The sequence below is a fragment of the Amphiprion ocellaris genome, chromosome 1 (assembly GCF_022539595.1).
Source record: "Amphiprion ocellaris isolate individual 3 ecotype Okinawa chromosome 1, ASM2253959v1, whole genome shotgun sequence".
Lineage (NCBI taxonomy): Eukaryota > Metazoa > Chordata > Actinopteri > Pomacentridae > Amphiprion > Amphiprion ocellaris.
Genome location: NC_072766.1, coordinates 41338256 through 41362025, shown reverse-complemented (window position 1 = coordinate 41362025; position 23770 = coordinate 41338256). Strand labels below are relative to the sequence as shown.

The 23770-nt window shown below is 37.5% G+C and overlaps 1 protein-coding gene across 2 annotated transcripts; it reads left to right on the top strand.

The window, feature by feature from the left end:
- The first annotated feature begins 651 nt into the window (after positions 1–651).
- Positions 652–23770, top strand: nr1h3 (nuclear receptor subfamily 1, group H, member 3). 2 transcript variants are annotated; one of them, XM_023274082.3, is made up of 11 exons: positions 652–795; positions 5672–5880; positions 7697–7779; positions 9818–10051; positions 13199–13465; positions 14586–14791; positions 14927–15106; positions 15798–15897; positions 16383–16496; positions 17722–17816; positions 20802–23770. In XM_023274082.3, exons 3-11 carry the CDS (start codon positions 7737–7739, stop codon positions 20946–20948), a joined length of 1386 nt encoding a protein of 461 aa, XP_023129850.1. In that variant the 5' UTR covers positions 652–795; positions 5672–5880; positions 7697–7736; the 3' UTR covers positions 20949–23770. The 2 variants fall into 2 exon arrangements, with proteins under 2 accessions (XP_023129850.1, XP_023129851.1); XM_023274083.3 differs by lacking the exon at positions 652–795 and adding an exon at positions 4171–4348.

Below are 23770 nucleotides of genomic sequence, written 5' to 3'. Positions count from 1 at the left end.
TTGTTTTATTCATACAGTCTATTTATGCTCCTGTCAGACCAAACATCATTTTGTATTTTATTTTATCTTGTTTTATTTTATTCATACAGTCTATTTATGCTCCTATCAGACCAAACATATATTTTTATTTTATTTTATTTTATTCATACAGTCCATTTATCACACCAAACATCATTTTAAAATTTTATTTTATTTTATGTTATTCATGCAGTCTATTTATTAGATCATTTTTTAATTTTAGTTTTGTTTCATTTCGTTTTGTTTTATTTTATTCTATTTATACAGTCTATTTGTCAGACCAAACATCATTTTTTTAAATTTAATTGTATGTTATGTTATTCATGCAGTCTATTTATCAGACCATTTTTTTAATTTAATTTAATTTTATTTTATTGATACAGTCGATTTATCAGACTAAACATCATTTTTGATTTAATTTAATTTAATTTAATTTAATTTAATTTAATTTAATTTAATTTAATTTAATTTAATTTAATTTAATTTAATTTAATTTAATTTTATTTCATTTAATTTTATTTCATTTAATTTATCAGACCAAACACCAGGTAATAAACGCTTGTTGTTTCTGGCTCTGAGCCAGATCAAACCTGTCCCACTGCGCAGCCGCAGTGGGAGTTCCCCGGGGCCGCTCAGTCACATGACGTAGCGACGCTAACTAAGTAGCGGCTAACGCGTTAGCTTCGATTGTCAGAGCCGCTGTCAGGGAGCCATGGTCGGACGGAGCTGCCTGCCCCGATTTATCAAGTAGCCGCGACGTCAGAAACTCTCCGGCAGGTGAAAACTTTGGCTTCCTGTCATTTCTGAAAGTGTTTTTTTTTTTTTGATGGAATCTGTAGCATGAAGCTAGCTTAGCCGGCTAAGTTGAGGTTGTTAACAGGGAGTTGCTTTCGGCTAACTGGCCCCCGTTCGGATCGACCATGAAGCTAATCTCTCCTTATTTCTATTTAATCACAAACACAGTTTGAAAGCAGGAGAGTTGTCGCATTTAACTAACTGGCTGTTAACGTTCGCTGGCTACTGTTTTCAGCTCGTAGCTTAGTTGTTTATCCGGAGCTTCCAGTTAAATGACAATAGCCTGGTTAACTAACTAAGCTAATGTTAGCAGCAGGACGTGGTCAAAACAACATTTACAATAAGCAGCTGGTCAGAACTCGTCCTGTCAGCTGTGTTCACGTTTTCACCCGTTCTCTGGGCTGTTTACATAACAAGATTTGCAAAAACAACGCGAACAGTCAGCTCAGAAGCATAAAAGCTAACTGCTCAGAGGCTAATTTAGCTCCACAGAAGTCACCCAGGCTGTTTGGGTTTCACGTCTGTGCTTCTGCTGAACGTGCTTGTTGACAGTGTGGAAGTGAAAACCTCCTGATCTTCCTGCTGTGCTGCTTTCACTTGTTTTGCTCGGTGTGTTAACAGAGGGGACATCTGTTGTACCTGCTGTCAGGGCTGGATGTCTGACATCCTTTTTATGTCCATTAGCTGGCTGATATAACCTGATATAAATCCCACCACAGCTCCACCCAGATGGGAACCTGAGCAGAAGTGTGCTGTGAGAAGAAGTGAAAACATCTGGGTGGGTCTGCAAACACTCAGTGAACTTCTTCTTCCATCATGGGAACGTAGGTTTAAAGTGGAGCTGGAAAACACTGACTCTGTCCTTTCGCACCGAGTTTGTTGCTGAGCGTGGCAGTACATTTTGCATCCGTTCTTCCTCTGAGACTTTAAGAAAAGGACATTTCCCACCCATTCGTGCTGATTATTTGAACACTGATGGGCACAGTTTTTTCTCACAGTCCAAACGGTTGCTGACGCTCGCAGTCCTTTCTGCAATTTTTCAGTGCCCAGGTTTGCATCTGAAACTAGTTTATTTGGTCCAACAGGTTGTCAGAAACCAAAAGATATCTGCAAAGTCTTTTATGTTAGATGCTAATGCGTAATATTCAAACTTTAAAGTTTATAACCTCAAGAAAGAAGCCGTACTGGTTTTCATTGATTTCAAGAAGGCATTCGACTCAATTGACAGAAACAAAATGTTCCAAATTCTGCTGGCATATGGAATCCAACCACCTGTTGCTGAAGCAGTGAAAGTTATGTATGTCAACACTTCTGCAGTAGTCAAGACTCCTGAGGGCAACACAGACCTCTTCTCTACTTCAAGGAGACCCTCTAGCTCCTTTCCTCTTCATCATCTGCTTAGACAAGGCACCGAGTAATGCAATCTTGCCCTTCGATGGTCTGACCCTAAAGCGTCATCAAAGTAGAAGACCCCCCTGAAGAAGTCCTCCCAGATGATCGCCCTCCTGGAAAACACTCTCAGTGAAGCAGAAGACCTTCTGCATCGGATAGAGAGAGAAACAAGACAGATTGGACGAAGTTCATGCACCTTAACCCAACATCTGAGGAGACATCGCATGCACTGGATGGGTCAGAAATTGAAAAAGTTGACGATTTCCTAGATCTTGGAGGCTACACCAACACAGCACATGATATAGAAACAAAAATTGGTAAAGCTTGGGGAGCATTAAACTCTCTGTCAAAAATATGGTTATCTCCAATGAAAATGGCAACCAAAGCGTCAGTGGAATCCATCTTGCTTATCGATCTGGCTCCTGGTCACTAACGGAGATACTTAAGGTGCTTTTCCACTAGCACCTACTTGGCTCGACTCGATTTAGTTCGTTTTCCATTACGATTGAGTGCCACCTCATCGTGGGTGGAGTCGCAAACACTCACCGTCCTCGAACATGGTCTTGAATAAAGCAGTGGCAGAGTCGAGGCCACTCTCTTCCCGTTGCTTCCCGGTCGGTGTCTGTAAATGGCATCCATTTGCTAAACCACTTCCAACACCTTCGGTTTGACCCACTCCAGCCGTTGTGATCCTTGATGGACTAACCCTAACCGACACTGCTTCATTGTCCTACTCTATCGGTGGGCGGCCATCCGCTCGGAGACCTCCTGATATACTTTCCGTTTAACTCCCTCTGTATTCTTTGGTCCACCACCAAAGACAGAAAAGTCTCGACCTCTTCATTCACCCACAGTACAGGTCTCGTGTGCCGTCACCCTCTATCCAATCAGTGGCCTGCACTCTGTAGACGTCACATTATCAGCTCAGCTCGCTTGGAACCCCGGCCGAGTAGAAACTAAAATAGTACCTGCTACCAGGTACTACATCCTAATGGAAAACCTCACAAACCAACCTAGCACCTACTTGGTTCGACTCGAGTACCACTTCATTGTGGGTGGCGTCGTCATAGCACGGCGGCCCAGCCAGGGAGTTAGCGTTAATGGCTAACTAGCTAGCTTATTGGCTGCATACAGGAGACAATGATGTTACTTTCAAAATATACTCGTTTGTTCAAAGTGAGCTCGCCACCAATGGAATAAGTAATGCGAAAATTTCTTGAAGTCACAAAACACTCACCGGTTTTCGTGAAGGAGTCCCTGTCCAATCAGTGGTCTAGTCTGCAGATGTCACATTATGGGTTTGACTCGGCTCGCTTGGAACCCCGGCTGAGTAGGTAATAAAATAGTACCTGGTACCAGATACTACATCCTAATGGAAAACCTCACAAACCAAGTAGAGTCGAGCTGAGTAGGTGCTAATGGAAAAGCACCTTTATACCACTTATACCAGAATGTTACTGATAGTACAAAACATCTCCTGGAAGTCACACCTCGCCAACAAGTCGCTATACAGCTCACATCCACGCTTGCCAACCATCATTTGGCAACGTAGACTAGCCCAGGTGAGACAGAACGAAGCAGTTAGTCGTCATGGAAACCTGATACTCTCGGAAGGTTCTAGAAGAAGACACTGGTCTGGAAGACAAAGGAAGTTTTGACTGTGATGTTGGACAGAGGGAGCTGGAGGAAGAACTTTATTCCTTCCAATGTAATCGACTGGAAGTATCTAATGACTAAACCAGACCTGGAAACATGCTGTGCGTGTAGATTATTTACTTTAAATCAGCGATAAGCCCCAAAGTAATAATGCGAGGCCGACAACATCATGTTCATTTCGTGCCGTATTGATCTTTGCTGGTGCTCTCATTTTATATCCAGTCTCCTATGAAAACATGCAAACGGACAAAGGTGACTGACTGATAAGGTTCAGGGGACATTGGACTTTAACAGAGACATCGGAGTGGAGATGACACGAGGCGACACGCAAAACAGAATTATTCATTTAGTGTGAATATTTCCTCTTAAACAGTTTACACAGCTTGTTCTAGCTGCTTCTTGTTGGCCATAAATCAGACTTATTTATGTTGGCGTGACGTTTGACGTATTGTTTTGTGGTTTCTCATTAGATCCGCTTTGAATCTCGGTACGTCCAGGTTGGAGGATTTACCTTTCAGTTATTATTCTATCATCTATTTTTTATTTTAAGGTCGTTTTTTTGGGTCTTTTTAGCCTTTATTATAGAGGGCAGTGGAGCGAGAGACAGGAAATGTGATCCAAAGACATGAAGTAAATGGCCGTGAGTCGGACTCAAACCCAAGACCGCTCATTTTGTCTCATTTTTTTGTCGTTTTGTGTCTCGTTTTTGTAATATTTTGTCTTGTTTTTGTTGTTTTTCATCTGACTTTTGTTGTTCGTCTCTTGGTTTTGTCATTTTCTGTTATCTTTTTGTCTTGCTTGTGTTTTTTGTCATATTTTTGTCATTTTGTGTTTGCTTTATTCATTTTGTGAATAATTTTTGTTGTTTTGTGTTATTTTAGTCTCACTTGTGTCGTTTGTGTAATTTTTATGTCGTTTGTCCATCTTTCAGTTGCTTTGTCACTTTTTTTGTCTAATTTTTTTGTCTCTTGTTTCATGTCGTTTGTCTCTTTTTTGTCATTTGTCTCATTTGTTTGTCATTATGCGTCTCATTCTTGTAATATTTTGTCTTGTTTTTGAAGTTATTTGTCTGACTTTTGTTGTTCGTCTCTTGTTTTTGTCATTTTCTCTTTCATTTTTGTCTCGCTTGTGTTTTTTGTCATATTTTTGTTGTTTTGTGTTTTGCTTTTTTGTTGTTTTGTTTCTCGCTTTTGCCATTTTTGCCTCGTTTTTGTCGTTTGTCAGTTTTTTGTTGTTTTTCAACTTTTTTGTCTAATTTTTCATCTCTTTCGTTTTGTGTCGTTCGTCTCATCTCTTAGTCTTTGGCTCATTTTTTTTGTCATTATGCGTCTCATTTTTGTAATATTTTGTCTTATTTTTGTCTTTCTTTTTCTTCTCTTGTTGTTTTGACCGTAAAGTAAAATCCTCCATGGTTCAGTTCCAGGTGACTAAATGTTGTGTTCCTTTGTAGATACTCTGTGATCTGGAAGTTGTAATGTGGAAATGATAAACTGAGGCTGAATGTTGCTGAAACTGAGTTTATTTTTCTAAAGAAATTTCAGGTTGAGACATTCATTATTGTTATTATTGATCACTGTTGGTCAGTTATGTTGTTTTTGTGACTTTTCTGCTTGTAAATCTTTGAGGAAAAAGCCTTTGAGAGTTGAGATTGAAAGATGGGTTAGCTTGTGCAGCTTTAAATGCTTTGGAGGAAAAAAAGGCCGTCCTGTGAGGTTTAACAGCGATGCAAATGACCAATAGTAACCTGTGGTGTTCCCTCTTTCACCCTGCCTCCTCCTCCTCCCTCTGTTTTCCCTCCTGTCTCCCATAGGGCATTGTAGGAAGGGACTCTTTCCTACTCACCCTCTTCAAGACACCGAGTCATTAAACGTCTGCCCAATAAGTCACGGGGGGTTCTGGCATCCTCTGAGGCTCGTCGGGCCGGCTAGTCGTCCGTCAGCGCCGAAATATCGACAGACTGAGGTTGTGGACTCACATGGGCAAGATGGATGGGCGATAAATAAGACGTCAGCTTCAGAGGTAAGGTCAGAACAACACTGGGGCTGTCACAGAGTCACTGCTGGAGGTTAATTCCAGCTAAGTGGGGCTGTTTTTGTTCTCAAAAATGTCTTCTTGTTTCAGTAGAGGTAACATTGTGAGCGTTGTTGTTCATTGCCTCAATTTAGCGCAATATTAGCTAAACGCTACGCAAACACGGCCGTAGCTGCTGTTATTAAAAATCTACAAAGACTACCTTTATGCTCACAGAAGTGTCGGCTTCCTTATTGCCTCCCCCGTGAATGCTTTTATCTTCAACCGTTTTACCGGTTTACTGTGTATTTAAAGCGTATCAGTGGAGCCATGCCAGAGCAGCTGAGTTCAGTTTATTATGGGTTTTCCCTTTTTTGATTTCTGCTGAACATAATCTGGGCAGAGTTATGTAATTTGAAGCGGGCATACGCAATCAACTGTGTCCATGTTGCTTGTTGAAACACCTTTAATGTGCACAGAAATCCTCAGGATGTCTAGAACTGTGTATTTATACCAAACAGGTCGGGAAGTCTTGCAGTAGTACTCTAGTTTCTGACATATTTAGCTTTAACTCAGTGAGGTAAAGATAATAAAGCAAAGAAAATAAGAATTTGTGTCATTTGTTTATTAGTTTAGAGTAAAATTTGACAGTTTTTGGAGATTTTTCTGTGCTGTTTACTCACTATTTGTCTGATTTTATTAGCTATCTACTCTCTATATTCCAATTTATTGACCATATTGTAGAGTTTTTGTGTTCACATCAATGTGACAAAAGCAGCTTAATTAATCAAATATTTAGTTCACTCTTTTCTGCATTAACATCTGGTTATTTTACTAACCATTTTTACATTAGAGAGAACAGAGTAAATATCAAAAACGGTCCTAAATCCAACAACAGTGCCGTAAGATGCCACAAAAACTGAATATATTAGCCTCCATTAAGGTGGAACTTATTGCATGTCTGTTACATTTGACATCGTATGGATTTGTCTTAAAATAATGTCAAGTACAAATTGGTTTTATATCACATAACTATGAACATATTGGATATTTTTAGGAGTCATCTTATGTCGCAGAAGTTGCACAAAGATGACATTTCCGAACTGGGCGTTCTGTCTTGCAGGCGGGTTAAGAATAGCCATAAAATCCTGCTAGTGTGTCTGCTGAATCAGTTTCCTGAAATCTATCCTTATGTGGCACATGACAGACTTTCATTTCTGCTTTTGTGTCCACTTTGGCTTCCCTCTACGCACATTTTTCATGGGCACGGTCTGACTCCATTCCAAGACTTTTTTTTTCCTATTTCGAATCTTTCTAAGAACCGCGTTGAGCTGCTGCGAGATCACAACGCCGCCCTGTCAGTTCACCACATCCCTGCTTTTAATGCGTAAACGACTTTCATGCAGCCACACAGCTTCACAGGAGTCGGATTCTCACATTTGTAAGTTCTTCAGACGTGGTGTTAATGTTCATTTCATCTTTGGAAATCCTTAGTTTCTTCCAGCAAAACCGAGCAAAAATTGGAAACTCTAGAATCAAAAGTAGATTAGAATCTTCCAGAACTTCAAATTTATCATCGAACTAGGTCTTTTTTTTTACTAGTTTGTGCCAGATAGTGGATTGACTTCTGGCCAGAAAACATCTCCAGCGCCGCGGAGCAAGAAAAGACTCTCTATCCCATCAAAAGGAGCTCTTATGTAGCTGGATTTCCTTGGAGAGGGGGCGGATGCAAGCAAACATTTTTGCTTTGGTTGAGGCATGCTTTGGGTTATTCTATATAATGCTGCCATTGTGTTTGAGCGTGTTTCTCCTTTTTTTTGTACAGGTACACGTTGATTTCGTAATGACAAGCTGCTGTGCAGAAGATGTCCACGCTGTCTGTGACTGATATCCCAGATGTTGGTCATGGTAAGAGGAACAACTTATTAATCGTGCATGAGATCAAACTGGTAGAGCTCACTGTGTTTATATAAACTCTTTGTTACATTCTTTAGGCCTAAATGTACAGGCTGTGGTCTTAAAATGTGCTATCTACAGTGCTCATTGGTTGTATTCACCCCTCATGGAAGTTTTGTCATTTTAATTTGGCTTTTTAAAAAAGAATTTACAAAAAATGACTTGAGACCAAAGTGAGAACAGATTTGTACAAAATTATGTCAATTGATTTGGAATACAAAATGTAAAATGTGTGATTTCATAAGTATTCACCCATTCTTGCACTGCACATCTCTGCACTTTTAAACTTTATTTTTATTTTTATTTTTTCTGTTAAAAAATTTTTGCCACCCTTGTATATATTGTAAATAAAGCTGCTGTAACAATGTAAATTTCCCCTGGAGTGGGGAGAAATAAAGAACTTTATCTTATCTTATCTTATCTTATCTTTAAACGGATAAACGTAGATCATCTGAGGTCAGTGATTGTAGTATAAAGACTCTTGTATCTGGAATCAGTTCTTCTGGATAGAACTGCAACATGAAGACTGAAGAACACTCTGAAAACTCTGTAAAAGGTTGTTGAAAAGCATCAGTCAGGACGATACAAGAACATTTCCAAGTTCCTGAAGATCTCCTGGAGTCCAGTTAAATCCATCATTAAGAAATGGAAGGAAGATGGAACATGAATAAATCTGACTAGAGCAGGACGTCCTCAAAAACTGAGAGACCGAGAAGAAAGAGACTAGAGAGGGAGGCCACCAAGACTGCTATGACTCCTCTGAAGGAGTTCCAGCTTCAGCAGCTGAGATGTTAGAGACTGTTCATCCAACAACTGTTGTCTGTTCTTCACCAGTCAAAGCTTTATGAAGACAAAGAGAAAGACTCTGTTGGAAAAAGCTCCAATTAAATCTGGACTACAGTTCACCAGAAGACATGTGGAGACTCTGAAGACACCTGGAAGAAGGTTCTTTGGTCTGAGGAGACCAGGATGGAGCTTTATGGTCATCAGACTAGATGATATGTTTGATGGACACAAAACACTGAACATCATCACAAACACACCATCATGACGTGAAGCACGGTGGTGGCAGCATCATGATGTGAAACATGGTGGTGGCAGCATCATGATGTGAAACATGGTGGTGGCAGCATCATGATGTGAAACATGGAGGTGGCAGCATCATGATGTGAAACGTGGTGGCAGCATCATGATGTGAAGCATGGTGGTGGCAGCATCATGATGTGAAGCATGGTGGTGGCAGCATCATGATGTGAAACATGGTGGTGGCAGCATCATGATGTGAAACATGGTGGTGGCAGCATCATGATGTGAAGCATGGTGGTGGCAGCATCATGATGTGAAGCATGGTGGTGGCAGCATCATGATGTGAAGCATGGTGGTGGCAGCATCATGATGTGAAGCATGGTGGTGGCAGCATCATGATGTGAAGCATGGTGGTGGCAGCATCATGATGTGAAGCATGGTGGTGGCAGCATCATGATGTGAAACATGGTGGTGGCAGCATCATGATGTGAAGCATGGTGGTGGCAGCACCATGATGTGAAGCATGGTGGTGGCAGCATCATGATGTGAAGCATGGTGGTGGCAGCATCATGATGTGAAGCATGGTGGTGGCAGCATCATGATGTGAAGCATGGTGGTGGCAGCATCATGATGTGAAACATGGTGGTGGCAGCATCATGATGTGAAGACCTCAGTCCAACTGAGAAATTGTTTCTGGATTTAAAAAGTTCTGTTCAATCCGTGTGTGATGAATACTTTACATAGTCGCTGTATTTTTCTGTATTTACGACTTTTTCTCTGACGTCTATTTGAGGCACGTGGCTGCTTGTTTCTTTCTTCTTTAACCAAATAGGGGCTCCAGCTGAACTCGCAGTCTTTACTCCTCTGTTTTTTTCTGAGCATTTGTTTTGGACTGCCGTCAGATCTGTGATAAAGGTGAGCGGAGACGTGGCATTGAGCAGCGGTTGTTTGTTTGCCGTTGCAGATGAGAGTAAGGTGTTTGGAGGGGCCTCTGAGCTGCAGCTGGACTGCATGGTTGAGGAGAGCGGTGGAAGCGCCGCAATGAAGCACGACGGCCTGCTGTCCCTGACCGACCTCTCCCAGCCGGATGACTTCCCCCACAACGGACCTCCGCTGCCCAACATGAACAGCCCTCTGCCGGTGGAGCCCGGCGACATCAAGCTGGATCCAGCTGCAGGAGACACATCTGGCAGCACAGGTGAGACAACAGGAGGGTAAAAACATCGTCTGTTTTCTCTTAAAATATATACATATATTTTAGGCATCAATATAATATGAACACAAGACGGAAGTGACCACATTTAGAGGGTAATTAAATCCTCTCAGACTACAGTTGTGTTATAGTTGTAGTCTGTTGTTATAATGTCATTGTAGAAAGTCGTTTTATCAGTACAAACTTATGTAGATTATTAGCTTTATTTTGAAAATGGGATGATGCTCTGATCCAAACATTTATTTTCTGCTTTTCATCAGCCTGAACACTGATTATCATAATAAATAACTGCAGTTATCATCATTGTTCCTGCTGGTTTTTATCGCATAATGCTGAAACTACAATTAAATTGTGTCCTTTGTGATGTTAAACTTTCAAACTGAACCTGCTGAAATCATGTAAATATGATTATTAGATTTTTTAAAATATTTATTATTATTTATATTATTATTTTAAATAATAATTTCATTTATTTTATTTAAATGTAACTAAATTTGTTTTATTTATTTTTATTGATACTTATAAGTTCATCTATTTAATTAAAAATAATAATTGAATTAATTTTATTTAAATTTAATTACATTTATTTTTATTTATATTTTAAGTTCATTTGTTTAATTTAAAATAATTAAATGTATTTTAATTACATTTATTTTAATTTATTTTAATTTATATTTTAAGTTCATTTATTTATTTAATTAAAAATAATAATTTAATTTAGTTACGTTTATTTGTATTTATATTTTCAATTAATTAATTTCTTTAATTTAAAATGATAATTTGTGTTAAAATTAGGAACTTTAAGAGATCAGTGAAGAGGAACTTCAAGGAACTTTGTTAAAGTCCAGTTGGATTGATTTAAACAACTTTGGATACCCATGACCTGGATGAATGAGAAACTACACAGACATTATTTACCGCTAGCTGGATTGTGTGTTCCTGTATTAGATGATTCAATAATGAAAAATCATCAATCACCAGTCATCCTTAGCAGATACTAGCCAAAAATTCAAGCTAGCTAGTGCTACAGTAAGCTAATATAGCATGTTAGCTTAATAGTTAAAGTCAGCTAGTTAGCCTTTTAAACAAACAAAATGCATTTCTACTGCTAGTTAGCTTTCGGGTTACTGTATTAGACGATTAAATAAAACTAAGTCACCACTCACCAAGGATACTTTGCTGATATCAACAAGGAATTTAAGCAAGTTAGCTAGTGCTACAGCTAGCTATTATAGCATATTAGGTCATTAGTTTAACATAAAGTCAGCTAATTGCCTTTTATACAGATAAAAATACATTATTTACTGCTAGTTGACTTGTGTGTTACTGTATTTGATGATGGTGTACAATATTTATCTGAAATATTGCAACATATTACAGAAAGACTATTTATTTTTTGTTTAAACTACTAGCTAGCCTTTCATGTAACGGTAAAGTCTGTTTATGTATATTCTTATAAAAACACACTGACACTTCTAAACTATTTCTTTTGATTTCTTACCAACAGTGTAACGATTTCAGCTCTATTTAAAGCATTTCTATGATATCATACTTCTTTAAAGTAGCTTCTATAAACCAAACTGAAATAAAAAGTTCCTTGCCTCCTTAGAGTGAGTCAAGAGTTTCTGTATCTATCACTACTTTTAGTCATTGTTGGTAGAAAGCAGGATGTCTGTCATCATTCTGAAAGGAAAATATCAGCGTGGCTAAATGTCCGTCCAGCTGTTTGTTCAGCGACTGGTGTGACGACTTCTAAAGACCAGACTAACCACTATTATTCTTTGTCTTTGGTAAACTCCTTCTCCTTTACGCTGTACTTTAAGGAGGAAACTGAACACAGGATTGTTTGTTGGCAGTTTTTCTACTGTGTGGTATTAATGCTTTAGATAAAGAGTTTCTCTGCAGCCTCCAAATCACAAAATCCTCTCAGCTCTGAAACCAAACTGTGAATTTTCATGTGAGATCACGTCTCTGCCATTTCAGATAGAATTTACACCCAGAGCTAATCATTTCTTTTAACTGCCTGAACTTCAAGCGGTTTTAGGGCTGTTTTTTGCCGTTTTACTTACTGTTGACCAATTTTTTTTACTGCAATGTAAATTCCTGCACTGCTATGACAACAGGACAACAATGAAGGAGGAGAGAGAATTTTACAAGTTTAATTTCTTTGATTATTCATTGTATGAATTTTTCTTCAGATGCTCACATGTGCGACCAATTATTGAAAATATTTAGCTTCGACGAACTGTGAATGTTTTACTACTTAGAGTTTCAAGAACAAAACTATGTCTTAGAATATAAAAATAAATAGAAAAATGACCTAAAATATAAAAATAAGTACAAATATGACCTAAAAATATAAACATAAGTAGAAAAAATGACCTTAAAATATAAAAATAAATAGAAAATATGACCTAGAAATGTAAAAAAATAATTAGAAATAGGATTTAAAACATATAAATAAGTAGAAATATGACCTAAAAAATTTCAGTAAGTAAAAAAATTACCTTAAATGTAAAAATAAGTAGGAATATGACCTGAAAATTTAAACATATGTAGAAATATAACCTAAAATGTAAAAACTAGTAGAAAAATATGACTTAAAATGTAAACATAAGTAGACAACTGACCTAAAAATAAATAGAAAAATGACCTAAAAATATAAACAGAAGTAGAAAAATGAATTAAAAACCTAAAAGTAAATAGAAATGTGACCTAAAAATATGAACATAAGTAGAAAAATGACCTAAAATATAAAAAGAAGTGGAAAAATATGACCAAAAATGTAAACATAAGTCGAGAAATATGTCCTAAAAATATAAACAAATGCTTTATTTTTGCAGATTTATTAAATAAAACATGTGGAATAAAGTGATTCAGGTGAAATATCCAGATTTTTAGCTTATTCTGGCTGATTTTCCCCAAAAAAAAAAACAGAAGCACGATGAGTTCAAAGACTGTTGTAAAGTAAAATATTTAACAATTCTTTAAATTTTTTGCAGTTTCTGGCTATAAACATTGTAGTTTTATCAGTTTTTACACCATAAAACACGCCTTTCAAACCCTCTAGCTGCTTTCATAGTTTCAGATTGCTAATATTTGTCCTCGTCTCTCTCTTTAATGTGTCCGTAGACGGTCAGCCGGTGAAGAGGAAGAAAGGTCCGGCTCCTAAGATGCTCGGCAACGAGGTGTGCAGCGTCTGCGGCGACAAGGCGTCGGGTTTCCACTACAACGTTCTGAGCTGCGAGGGCTGCAAGGGCTTCTTCCGGCGCAGCGTCATCAAGAGCGCCCAGTACTCCTGCAAGAACAACGGCCGCTGCGAGATGGACATGTACATGCGCCGCAAGTGCCAGCAGTGCCGCCTGCGCAAGTGTCGGGAGGCCGGCATGCTGGAGCAGTGTGAGTGAATCTGAACATCCAGATCTGGCTGCAGGTTGCCTCGCAGGTTTACAGCCACAATTAAAGTCGTGAGGATGAAGAAAAGGGTCGTTTCATCTCAAATCGTCATCGGCCTTCTGCTCCAAAGTTTTTTACCATAAACAAGGATATTTCAAAGAGTATCTGTGGAATTTTAGATTGAGACCTGAGATTTTTTTTTAGCTAAATTTTGAGAAATTATTTGAGTTTTATTTGGATTAGACCATCCAGCAGTGTTTTTGTGGTACAGCTAGGAGCAACTTTTGAAAGGTTTTTGTTTCTTGCTATATAGAAAAAATTTGCGACAAACTATGAATATTTAAAATGATATCTGTGGAATTATAGGTTGATCATGAAATAAAAATTTGAACATAAGTAGAAATATGACCTAAAAACATAAAAATAAGTAGAAACATGATCTAAAATGTGAAAATAAATCGAAAAATTACCTAAAAATAAAACATGTCGAAAAGTGACCTAAAAATAAATAGAAATATGACCTAGAAATAAACACATAAGTAGAAATATGACCTGAAAGTATAAAAATAAGTAAAAACATGATCTAAAATATGAAAATAAGTAGAAAATGACCTAAAAATAAAAACATAAGTCAAAAATGACCTAAAAATAAGTAGAAATGTGACTTAAAAATATAAACATAAGCAGAAAAATATGACTTAAAATGTAAACATGAGTAGAAATATGACCTAAAAATGTAAGAATAAGTAGAAAAATGTGACTTAGAAAGTAAACATGAGTAGAAATATGACCTAAAATATAAAGATAGGTAGAAGTATAAAGTATAAATAGAAAAATAAGTAAAAAAAATATGACTTAGAATGTAAACATGAGTAGAAATATGACCTAAAAAAATGTAAAAATAAGTAGGAATATTACCTAAAAATATAGATATAAATAAGAATATGACCTAAAATGTAAACATGAGTAGAAAAACTCCTTAAATATCTGTATTTTGCATACAAATTTCAGTCAAATCTGAGATGATGGAGTAGAAATTGTTGTCATAATGTGATGATTTCTGACCGTAAACACTTTATTTTGACCTGGAGGTTGTTTTTAGTGAAGACTCTCTGACCCTCAGGCGTCCTTTCTGAGGAGCAGATCCGGCTGAAGAAGCTGAAGAAGCAGCAGGAGGAGGAAACGGCTCGAACGTCCGCCGTGATGACGCCAACACCACCTCCAGAAATGGCCACTCTGGATCCGCAGCAGCAGGAGATGATCGAGAAGCTGGTGGCCATGCAGAAGCAATGCAACAAGAGGTCCTTCCTGGACCGACCCAAAGTCACGGTAAAGGAAGAATCAAGCCAAAAATCTAGCAAAAATCTACCTCTAAGACACTCAGAGGCGACATAACGGCTGCTGCTGTTCATTTTAAACGTTTTATAGTCAGATTTACTCGACTTCTGTCCATATTTTGTGCAGCCGTGGCCTCAGAGTCAGGACCTGCAGAACCGAGAAGTTCGCCAGCAGCGGTTCGCCCACTTCACCGAGCTGGCCATCATGTCGGTCCAGGAGATCGTGGATTTTGCGAAGCAGCTTCCGGGTTTCCTCGAACTCACCAGAGAAGATCAGATCGCTCTGCTGAAGACGTCCACTATCGAGGTTTGGGATCTGTTGTTCATGAAATGTTAACCCCAAGCAGCTTTTTGTTTTTTTATGTATTAATTTTATTTAATTACTGGAAAAAAAAAAACAACCTCAAAAGCCCAACCACAAGTTTATCTCATCAAATGAAATAAGATGGAGCAGAAATTTGGATTTAATGTAAACATAGGTGGAAAAATGACTGAAAATATAAACATAAGTAGAAATATTACCTAAAAATATAAAAAAATAAGTAGAAAAATCACCTAAAAATATAAACATAAGTAGAAAAATGACCTAAAAATATAAACATAAGTAGTAAAATGACCTAGTAATATAAACATAAGTAGAAAAATGACCTAAAAATATAAACATAAGTAGAAAAATGACCTAATAATATAAACATAAGTAGAAAAATGACCTAGTAGTATAAACATAAGTAGAAAAATGACCTAAAAATATAAACATAAGTAGAAAAATGACCTAAAAATATAAACATAAGTAGAAAATTGGCAAAAAAAAATAAAGTAAATTAAATCAGAGCATTCTCCTCTGTTTTTATTAAACTATTAGACAGCAGCTTCACTTCACTTGTTTGTTGGTTTTTTTAACAAATTGTACACGTAAAGAAGCTGTAAAAACATGGATTTCTCAGTCACTTTGACAGCTACACTCAGTGTTTCTGACCGTTAATATTTGTCTTTTCCAGATTATGCTGCTGGAGACGTCTCGGAGATACAACCCCACCATCGACAGCATCACATTTCTGAAGGACTTCAGCTACAACAAGGAGGATTTCGCCAAAGCAGGTCGGTTTGTTCATCTCTGCCTGTCAAATATTTACCGTAGATGTGAGCATTAGGTTTCACTTAAGAGGACTGTGAGGCTTCGATTTGTTTCATAAATAAATATGAGGAAATACAACCAAGTTTAACCCTGTAAGACCCAAATATAGAAGAAAATGAGCAAAAACAGAAAAGAAAAAAATTAACAAAAATAATATCAGAATATTTACAAAAAAAATAAAACTTATGTATTTGTGCAACAGTGGGTCTTACAGGGTTAACATGTTTCATCATTGAAAAGTTGTTTCATTTTAATTTAATGGTCTTTTTTCTCACTTAAACATGTCTGAACTATTACAGCAATACTCCCAATTAAATATTAAACACAGTTTCTGCCCCCTACTTGCTTCCACTTATTACATTCCCTCTGCTCATGCCGTATTATTGAACCATATTTCCTTCTTTAACGTTTCATTTCTGTGGCTTTCTTTCCCTTCTTTCCTCCTCAGGGCTCCAGTTTGAGTTCATCAACCCCATCTTTGAGTTTTCAAAAGGAATGAACGACCTTCACCTGGACGAGGCCGAGTACGCCCTGCTCATCGCCATCAACATCTTCTCTGCAGGTCAGAAACTCAACAGCTACACGACCTGCAGTTAATCCTCAAGTGGAAACGTACTCAGAGTGAATGCATTTAACTATTTAACCTTCTGGACTTCAAAATCCCCAAAAAAAGGTTTGAAAGGCGAGTTTTTTTAATTGACAAATCACCAAAATTTCAGCATCTATCAGAGCCAGAAATTGTCGGATTTTCAACTTTCCAAGAAACTGTTGATTCCAACGTGTGACTTTTGGTTTTAGCAAAGATGTTTAATCAGATATTTCTTTAAAGTCTCTGTGTTTTACATGTCTCATTTAAAAATTTGCCAAAAATAAACTGTTTATGTAAATCAGACTGCAAAAGAAAAATAAAAATTCTGTGCTCCTCTGTGCCACGGAGAAGCCAAGCCTGAGTAAGCTGCAATAAACAGTCATTTTACAAAAGTTCAGGGACTTTTTGGCTAAACTGCAGGCAGTGCTTTCACAGAGCAGAGAATAGACAACTTAAACTTGTAAATAGTTAAATCTCTATAGTTTATAGAGTCACCAGTGTTGATAAAATCTGTGGACACTCGGAAAATGTAACCAAATCGAACCCAAAACTGTGACATTTCATCAAAATCACTTCATTTAGCATGGCTCATTTTTAAATTTACCAAAAAATAAACCATTTGCAGTAATCAGATTCTGTAAAAATAGAAAAATTCCACATTTCTAAACACAACTGAGAAGCTGGTAGGGACTCAGCTGTGACCAACAGTCATCTCACAAAAATTCAGAGTATTCTGTTGAACTGCAGGCAGTGTTTAGACAGAGCAGAGAGGAGACGGATTTTAAAATGAAATAGTTAAATATCTATAGTATGTAGAGTCACCAAGTGTTTTTCCAAGTGTTGGTGACAGTTGGAAAAACGTTCAGAATGGTGATTTGACGTTTCTTCAATTTTTGCCAAACAACTAACCAAAGAAATGTCACCTTTTTGCCATTTTTAAAATGATTTCAGTCATTCTAACTGTGTCGTTCTGCACTAAAGACGTTGCTGAGCTTCTTCTTCTTCTAATCAAGGTTATTCTGCTTTCAGAAAGATGCAGGATTTATTATTGCTGTGAAAAATGAACCCACAGTGAAGAAAAACTAGCACCAATACAAGCAGCTTGGAGTTAATTTTTGCACTTTTTCCCAAAATAAATCAGATTTTCTGCACTTAAAAGAGATTAAAATCTTTGTGTTTTTGTTTTGTTTTTCTGAAGATCGTCCGAATGTGCAGGATCACGATCTGGTGGAGCGACTCCAACAGCCCTACGTTGACGCTCTGCGCTCCTACATCATGATAAAGAGACCAAATGTAAGTATAGAGCTTTTACCAACTCCTTCTCCTGACTGACGTCGTGTCAGCTTCACCTCCACTTCACGAGTCAGAGCTCAGGTTACAGAGGCTGCTCATGGATAATGTGAGCATCTATCGTTGCTTTTTTTACATCATCTAACAACAGTTCAAACATTAAAAGCCATTTTTGTTGTGAATTCGTGTCATTTCAGATTGTATTGTTGCTCCACCGTCTCAGATTTAGCTCAGAATTTACTGAATTGTTGATTATTAGGCCCCTAAAGTAAGTTTTGTAAAATATTTGTGGCCAAATTTTGAGGATTTCATGCTTTAGGACCTGTTAAATTCTGTTTTCACCCTCCAGAAGGATGGTTTCAGGGTTCAACATCTCCAGAAATAAAACTCCCACAGCCATGAAATTTTGTAAAGACACAGAATATTTTCCAGCAGATCTAAATGATTGAATGAATCCTTCGCAGGACAATTCTTTAATTATTTGGCCTTGAAAATGGGGGAAAAAAATGCAAAATATCCAAATGAGTGGTATCATGTCTCCATAAAGTCCGTGTAAGTGTCTGTATATGGATGGATCCATATTTCTACTAAAATACAGTCTTTGGTCAACATTTCACCAACTTTTGAGGCTCTAACATCAGTAGAATCTGATGTGTGGAGAGTTTGACAAGACGAGGTTCCAGTTCCAAGTCCAAAAATGTCTCATAATTGTCCTGAATGATTTTAAATTCTCCAAAAATGTCAAAAATTAGTCTTAAAATGGTTTTGAATGATCCAAAAAGTCTCAAAATTGGTCTGAAAGTACAACATTTCCAAACAAAAGTGCTGTTGTGTCTTCATAAAGTTCTAGACCTCTATGAACATCTAGACCTCTATGATTATCTAGACCTCTATGAACACCAACATCTAGACCTCTATGAACACCAACATCTAGACCTCTATGAACATCTAGACCTCTATGAACATCTAGACCTCTATGAACACCAACATCTAGACCTCTATGGACACCAGGTTCTGGTTCCTACCAATGAGTCCACATCAACATTTAGTCTAAACATCTAAAAACTGGAGCCTTAGAGCCTCAAAAGTTGGTGAAATGTCGACCAAAGACTGTATTTTAGTAGAAATATGGATCCATTCATATATATACACTTACAGGAACTTTATGGAGACATAAAACCACCAAATTTTGGGGAATTTTGGATCATTTAACATCTTCAAATATCAATAATTCAAATGTTATCCTCTTCTGGAGCCATTCAATCATTTAAATCTGCTGGAAACTTTTTTATGTGCGTTCTCACCAAATATTATGACCGTGGGAGATTTATTTTGAATTCAGTGTGTGTGTGTATATATATATATATATATATATATATATATATATATATATATATATATATATATAAAAATAAAAAAATTTTTTTTTTTTTTTGTTCTTTTTCTAGGGCTGCATATATATTGAAAAAATGGTAAGTGCGATATCCATATCGCAAAGTTGCGCGATAGTTTTATGATTATTTAGATGTATAAATCATGCTTTTTGCATGCATAGACGTTTTCTTGTGACCAATTGAGTGCGACCTTAAACCCCTCCCACCCCGAATAGCACTTTTGCTATTGGCTAGAGCGAGCCTCGTGCTCCCAGCGGAAAGGGAAAGTGCCACAACACAACATGGCAGGACATGAGAAAGACGACTGTAATGAACATGTGCCTAAAAAACACCACACCTCCAAAATTTGGGAGTACTAGCCACAGGCACAAGTACTGTGCAAGTCATGCCGAAACATTGTGGCTACGTCGCGAGGAAACACTACAAATCTGCACAGCCACTTCGAACACAACCACAAGGAACTGTACGCCGTTTTCTTACAATCTAAAACACCACGAGCTACTCCGATGAAGGCAGACAAACGAAAGGCAAGCACACAGACAACAACTGGTGAACGTTTTTCTTCTGTTACGCCATCTGAAAAAACTTCCAAGCGCCACCAAGGTTTCACTGCAGCCATTACACGTTATATTGTGAAATGCACACTCTCCCTTAATGTCGTGTACAAAGAAGGTTTTTTGGATATGCTGAAAGAATTCGACGGCAGATACCAAGTGCCATCACGGAACTATTTTTCCCACGTCGCCATTCCACAGATGTACGAGGCATGCTTGGGGTCTGTAAAAGCAGAGCTTAATAACGTGTATTTCTTTGGATGAAAGACCAATATCGCAGTATATATCAATATCGCAGTTCTTGACACCCATATCGCATATTGCACATATTTCCAATATTTCCAATATATATACACACACACACATACACATATACACACACTTACAGGAACTTTATGGAGATACAGCTCAACTTAAAAATGGTCAAAAATATAATTAAAAAGCATGCAAAACGGCACAAAAAATGTCCAGAAAGCTTCAAAATTTGTTGAAAATAACACAAAACTTGTCCAAATGGACTCATAATGACATTTTGACGTCAAACTGGATCTTTGTCTTGCCAATCATCAGATTCTACTGATGTTAGAGCTTCTAAAGTTAGTGAAATGTGGACCAAAGACTGTATTTTAATAGAAATATGGATCCATCCATAGATAAACACTTACAGGATCGTAATTGGGATATGATAACACCATCTTTGTTGGAAAAGTTTGCGCTTTTCTTTCCGTTTTCAGGGACCAATAATTATAAATCTGGCTTCTTCTGGATCCATTCAATGATTTCATTCTACTACAAGCAATTCTGTGTTTTCACCAATTTTCATGGCTGTTAGTGTTACATTTCTGGACATATTGAACCCTTAAAATTGCTTCATAGGTTTTTTTTGAGGGTGAAAATATTAAAATTCAGCCAGAATATCCAACATAAGTTAATTTTGGTCCCAAACAACAAATAATTAAACCCATTGTACCACCATATTTCCTTAGTTGTGAGCTGTTTGACCCTTGTTGGGGTCTAAAGAGTGTTTTATGCATCCTCAGGACCACCTGATGTTCCCTCGTATGCTGATGAAGCTGGTGAGCCTCCGTACACTAAGCAGCGTCCACTCGGAGCAGGTCTTCGCCCTCCGCCTGCAGGACAAGAAGCTTCCTCCGCTGCTGTCGGAGATCTGGGACGTCAACGAGTGACTCCTGGAGACGGACTGGCTTCCTCTACAACAGACTTTAAACACACAGAGAGACGCTTCTTCTTCTTCTCTCAATCTTTCTTCTTCTAGATGCCGACCGAGCATCCGGCCTCTCTCTCTGATTTTTGTTGTTGAATCTCGTTGGGTGGGATCTGCTGCCGGCTCCCCTGACGTTAGTTTAAAGAATCAGTGGCTAAATGTTCCAGCAGGTCGGCGTAGTCGCTCAGGTAACGTAATGTGAAGTGGGACCTCTGGGGAACCGGAGGTCGTCTCTCTTTAGGTCGCTTCAGTTCGCTTCCTCAACGGACCTCCTCCTGGTCGCTTCTAGACGCCCGTCGACTTTCCTTGTAAATTGTGTATTTATTTTCACAAATGTGTAGACGAGCATCCAGCAGATTGTACAATCACACACTAACTAACGCACAAGAGGCCGACATTCACACACCTGTCCATCCGCTACCTTCAGCTACATCCACATGGAGTTAAACCTCATCCTGACAAACGTAGAGGAAACTGACTCCACTAATGGCTCATCGTGAAGCGGTTCCTGTTCATAATGTTGAGTTTATAATAGCATTTAAATGTTTGAGAAAAACACAGTAGTTCAAAGCAGGTTCTAGAGAATTTCCTTTTATTTTTGATAACACACAAATATCTAGTTAGGACTAAAGGTCTACTCTAATCTCAAGCGTCTTCCTCTCACAGACGCTCAGCTTTAACAGCTTTAACTTGTCTGATTTTGGCAGAATAAAAACCAAAATCGATGCTAACGGGGAGCGGAGAACAACAGTGGATCCAGATGTTTGTATTCTGGGTCCGAAACATAAAAGACTCTCGACGTGAACTCGCATCGTTTCTTCTCTGTCAGGCTGAAAACTGGACCGCAGCCATTTCAAGGTGTCATCATTCCAGGATTAAACTCACAAAACGCATTTTTTTCATCGGTTTCATCAGTTTCAGCTTCTGGTTTCCGACACGAGGCACCGCTTTCACGGCTACGCTTCATTTTTAAGGCTTTTTTTTTTTTTTTTTTTTTTAAGTGTTTTTCTGGGTTTTCACTAATAAAATCACATCCAAAGGCGAAACATGCTGCAGCTAAAATGGGACATCGATTGTTCAGGAGCAAACTTCTCACTGAAATCAAAAGAATTTGGTCAAAAATTTGAAATTATGGGGACAAGATCCCAACCTGGTTTGTCTGTGTCTAAAAATACTGGACAAGACAACGTAAAAATGGTCAAAAATATATATAAAAAGCGTCCAAAACGACACAAAATTTGTCCAAAAAGCTTCAAAATTTGTTGAAAATAACACAAAACTTGTCCAAATGGACTCATATTGCCATTTTGACATCAAACTGGATCCTTGTCTTGCCAGTCATCAGATTGTACTGATGTTAGAACCTCAACACTTGGTGAAATGTCTTTTCTATTTTTTTTTCTTAAATTTATCATCTAGTATGGTCTTCACACATTCTGAAAAATAATAAAACGAAATAAAAATAGCAAATTTACAGGTTTAGATCAACTATTTACGCTTCAAACGTTATTTTAATGGGTTGTATTAACATATTTTCATTGCATAAACTTAACGTTTTGTGTAATTTGAACTTAAATTTCAGCCTTAGTTGATTTTAAAACTAAATTTAAGTTGATGTAACTCATTTTTTCTCTATCTTGACGTCAAAATACCTTAAATTGTTGACAAAAAGCTCATTTCTCCAACACAATATTGTTTGTTCATTGAATTTAGTTTAGTTTAAAGTTGTTTTAACTCAAAAAAAATCAGTTCAAGCATTATTATTTAGAGTTCAGATGGTCAAATTAAGGTTTTACAAAGAAGAAATGTCATTAAAATGTCCAAAAAAAACTTCAGTTCTCACTAATAAAACTCCAAGAAATGGTAAAAATCACAACTTGGTGGATTAAATTCTCACTTGTAAATGGACATTCAGTTAATTTATGATGAATAAAATAGATTTTAGTCTTTTTTTAATGCAAATTAAATGATTGTAAAGATCCATCAGCATGAGATTCATATTAAATCTGGATGTTGTTCCTCCACATTTTTCACTGATTTAATGATTGTGCAGAAACGGTCGCTGTTTTTCTTCCTCATCCTCTTCGTTTGCTTGGAAAAACAACCCGACAAAAGGCTGCAGTTGCATCATTTTTCCTGTGACTTGAAGAAAACTGCGTTTAAACAATAAAAACACTCAGTCTTGTCCCATTTTTAGCTGCTTTATGTCGCGCCGCCGCTTGAATCTCACCTGAATAAACTGAACTTTGCTCCAGAATGTAAAGTCGCTGCTTCTTCTGCCTTCCTGCTCACAATTTTCGCTCTAAAAACACATTTTTTGGATTTTCTTACATCCGCATAACTCTTCGGTGATGTATTTAAAGAGTGTGAAACAAAAACCACTGAGTTTTTTTTTTTTGTTTGTTTTTTATCAGTTTTTTCTTTCTCTGCAGTCTCTGAAATGAAAATGTGAGGTTTGTTTTAGGTTTTTTGGTTTGTTGCTAACCAGTAAATTTAAAAGTAAACCCCGGAACCCCGGTTTGAATCATCTGACGGAGGGGATTTCAGTGAAATGTCGCTCCGGTGGTTCCTCTGTACGTGTTCTGTTGACGCTGTAGGTATTAATTGTACTGTAAATACTGTTAATTGTCATCTCTGATCTCATTTAATTCCCATCTTCGGGCGGCGACACTGTAAACATTATTGATATATAGAAATGCAAACCTATTTTAATACTTGTAACTCTTGGAGAACCTTCTGTTTTGTATGTACAGTATAAATTAAAGCTCTGCTGTAGTGCTGAAA

Bases quoted from the DNA above. Each gene is read 5' to 3' on its own strand.
- nr1h3 (XM_023274082.3), top strand. From the start codon at position 7,737: ATGTCCACGCTGTCTGTGACTGATATCCCAGATGTTGGTCATG. The intron at 10,052-13,198 runs GTGAGACAACAG...ATGTGTCCGTAG, and splicing joins AGACACATCTGGCAGCACAG to ACGGTCAGCCGGTGAAGAGG. The intron at 15,107-15,797 runs GTTTGGGATCTG...TGTCTTTTCCAG, and splicing joins TGAAGACGTCCACTATCGAG to ATTATGCTGCTGGAGACGTC.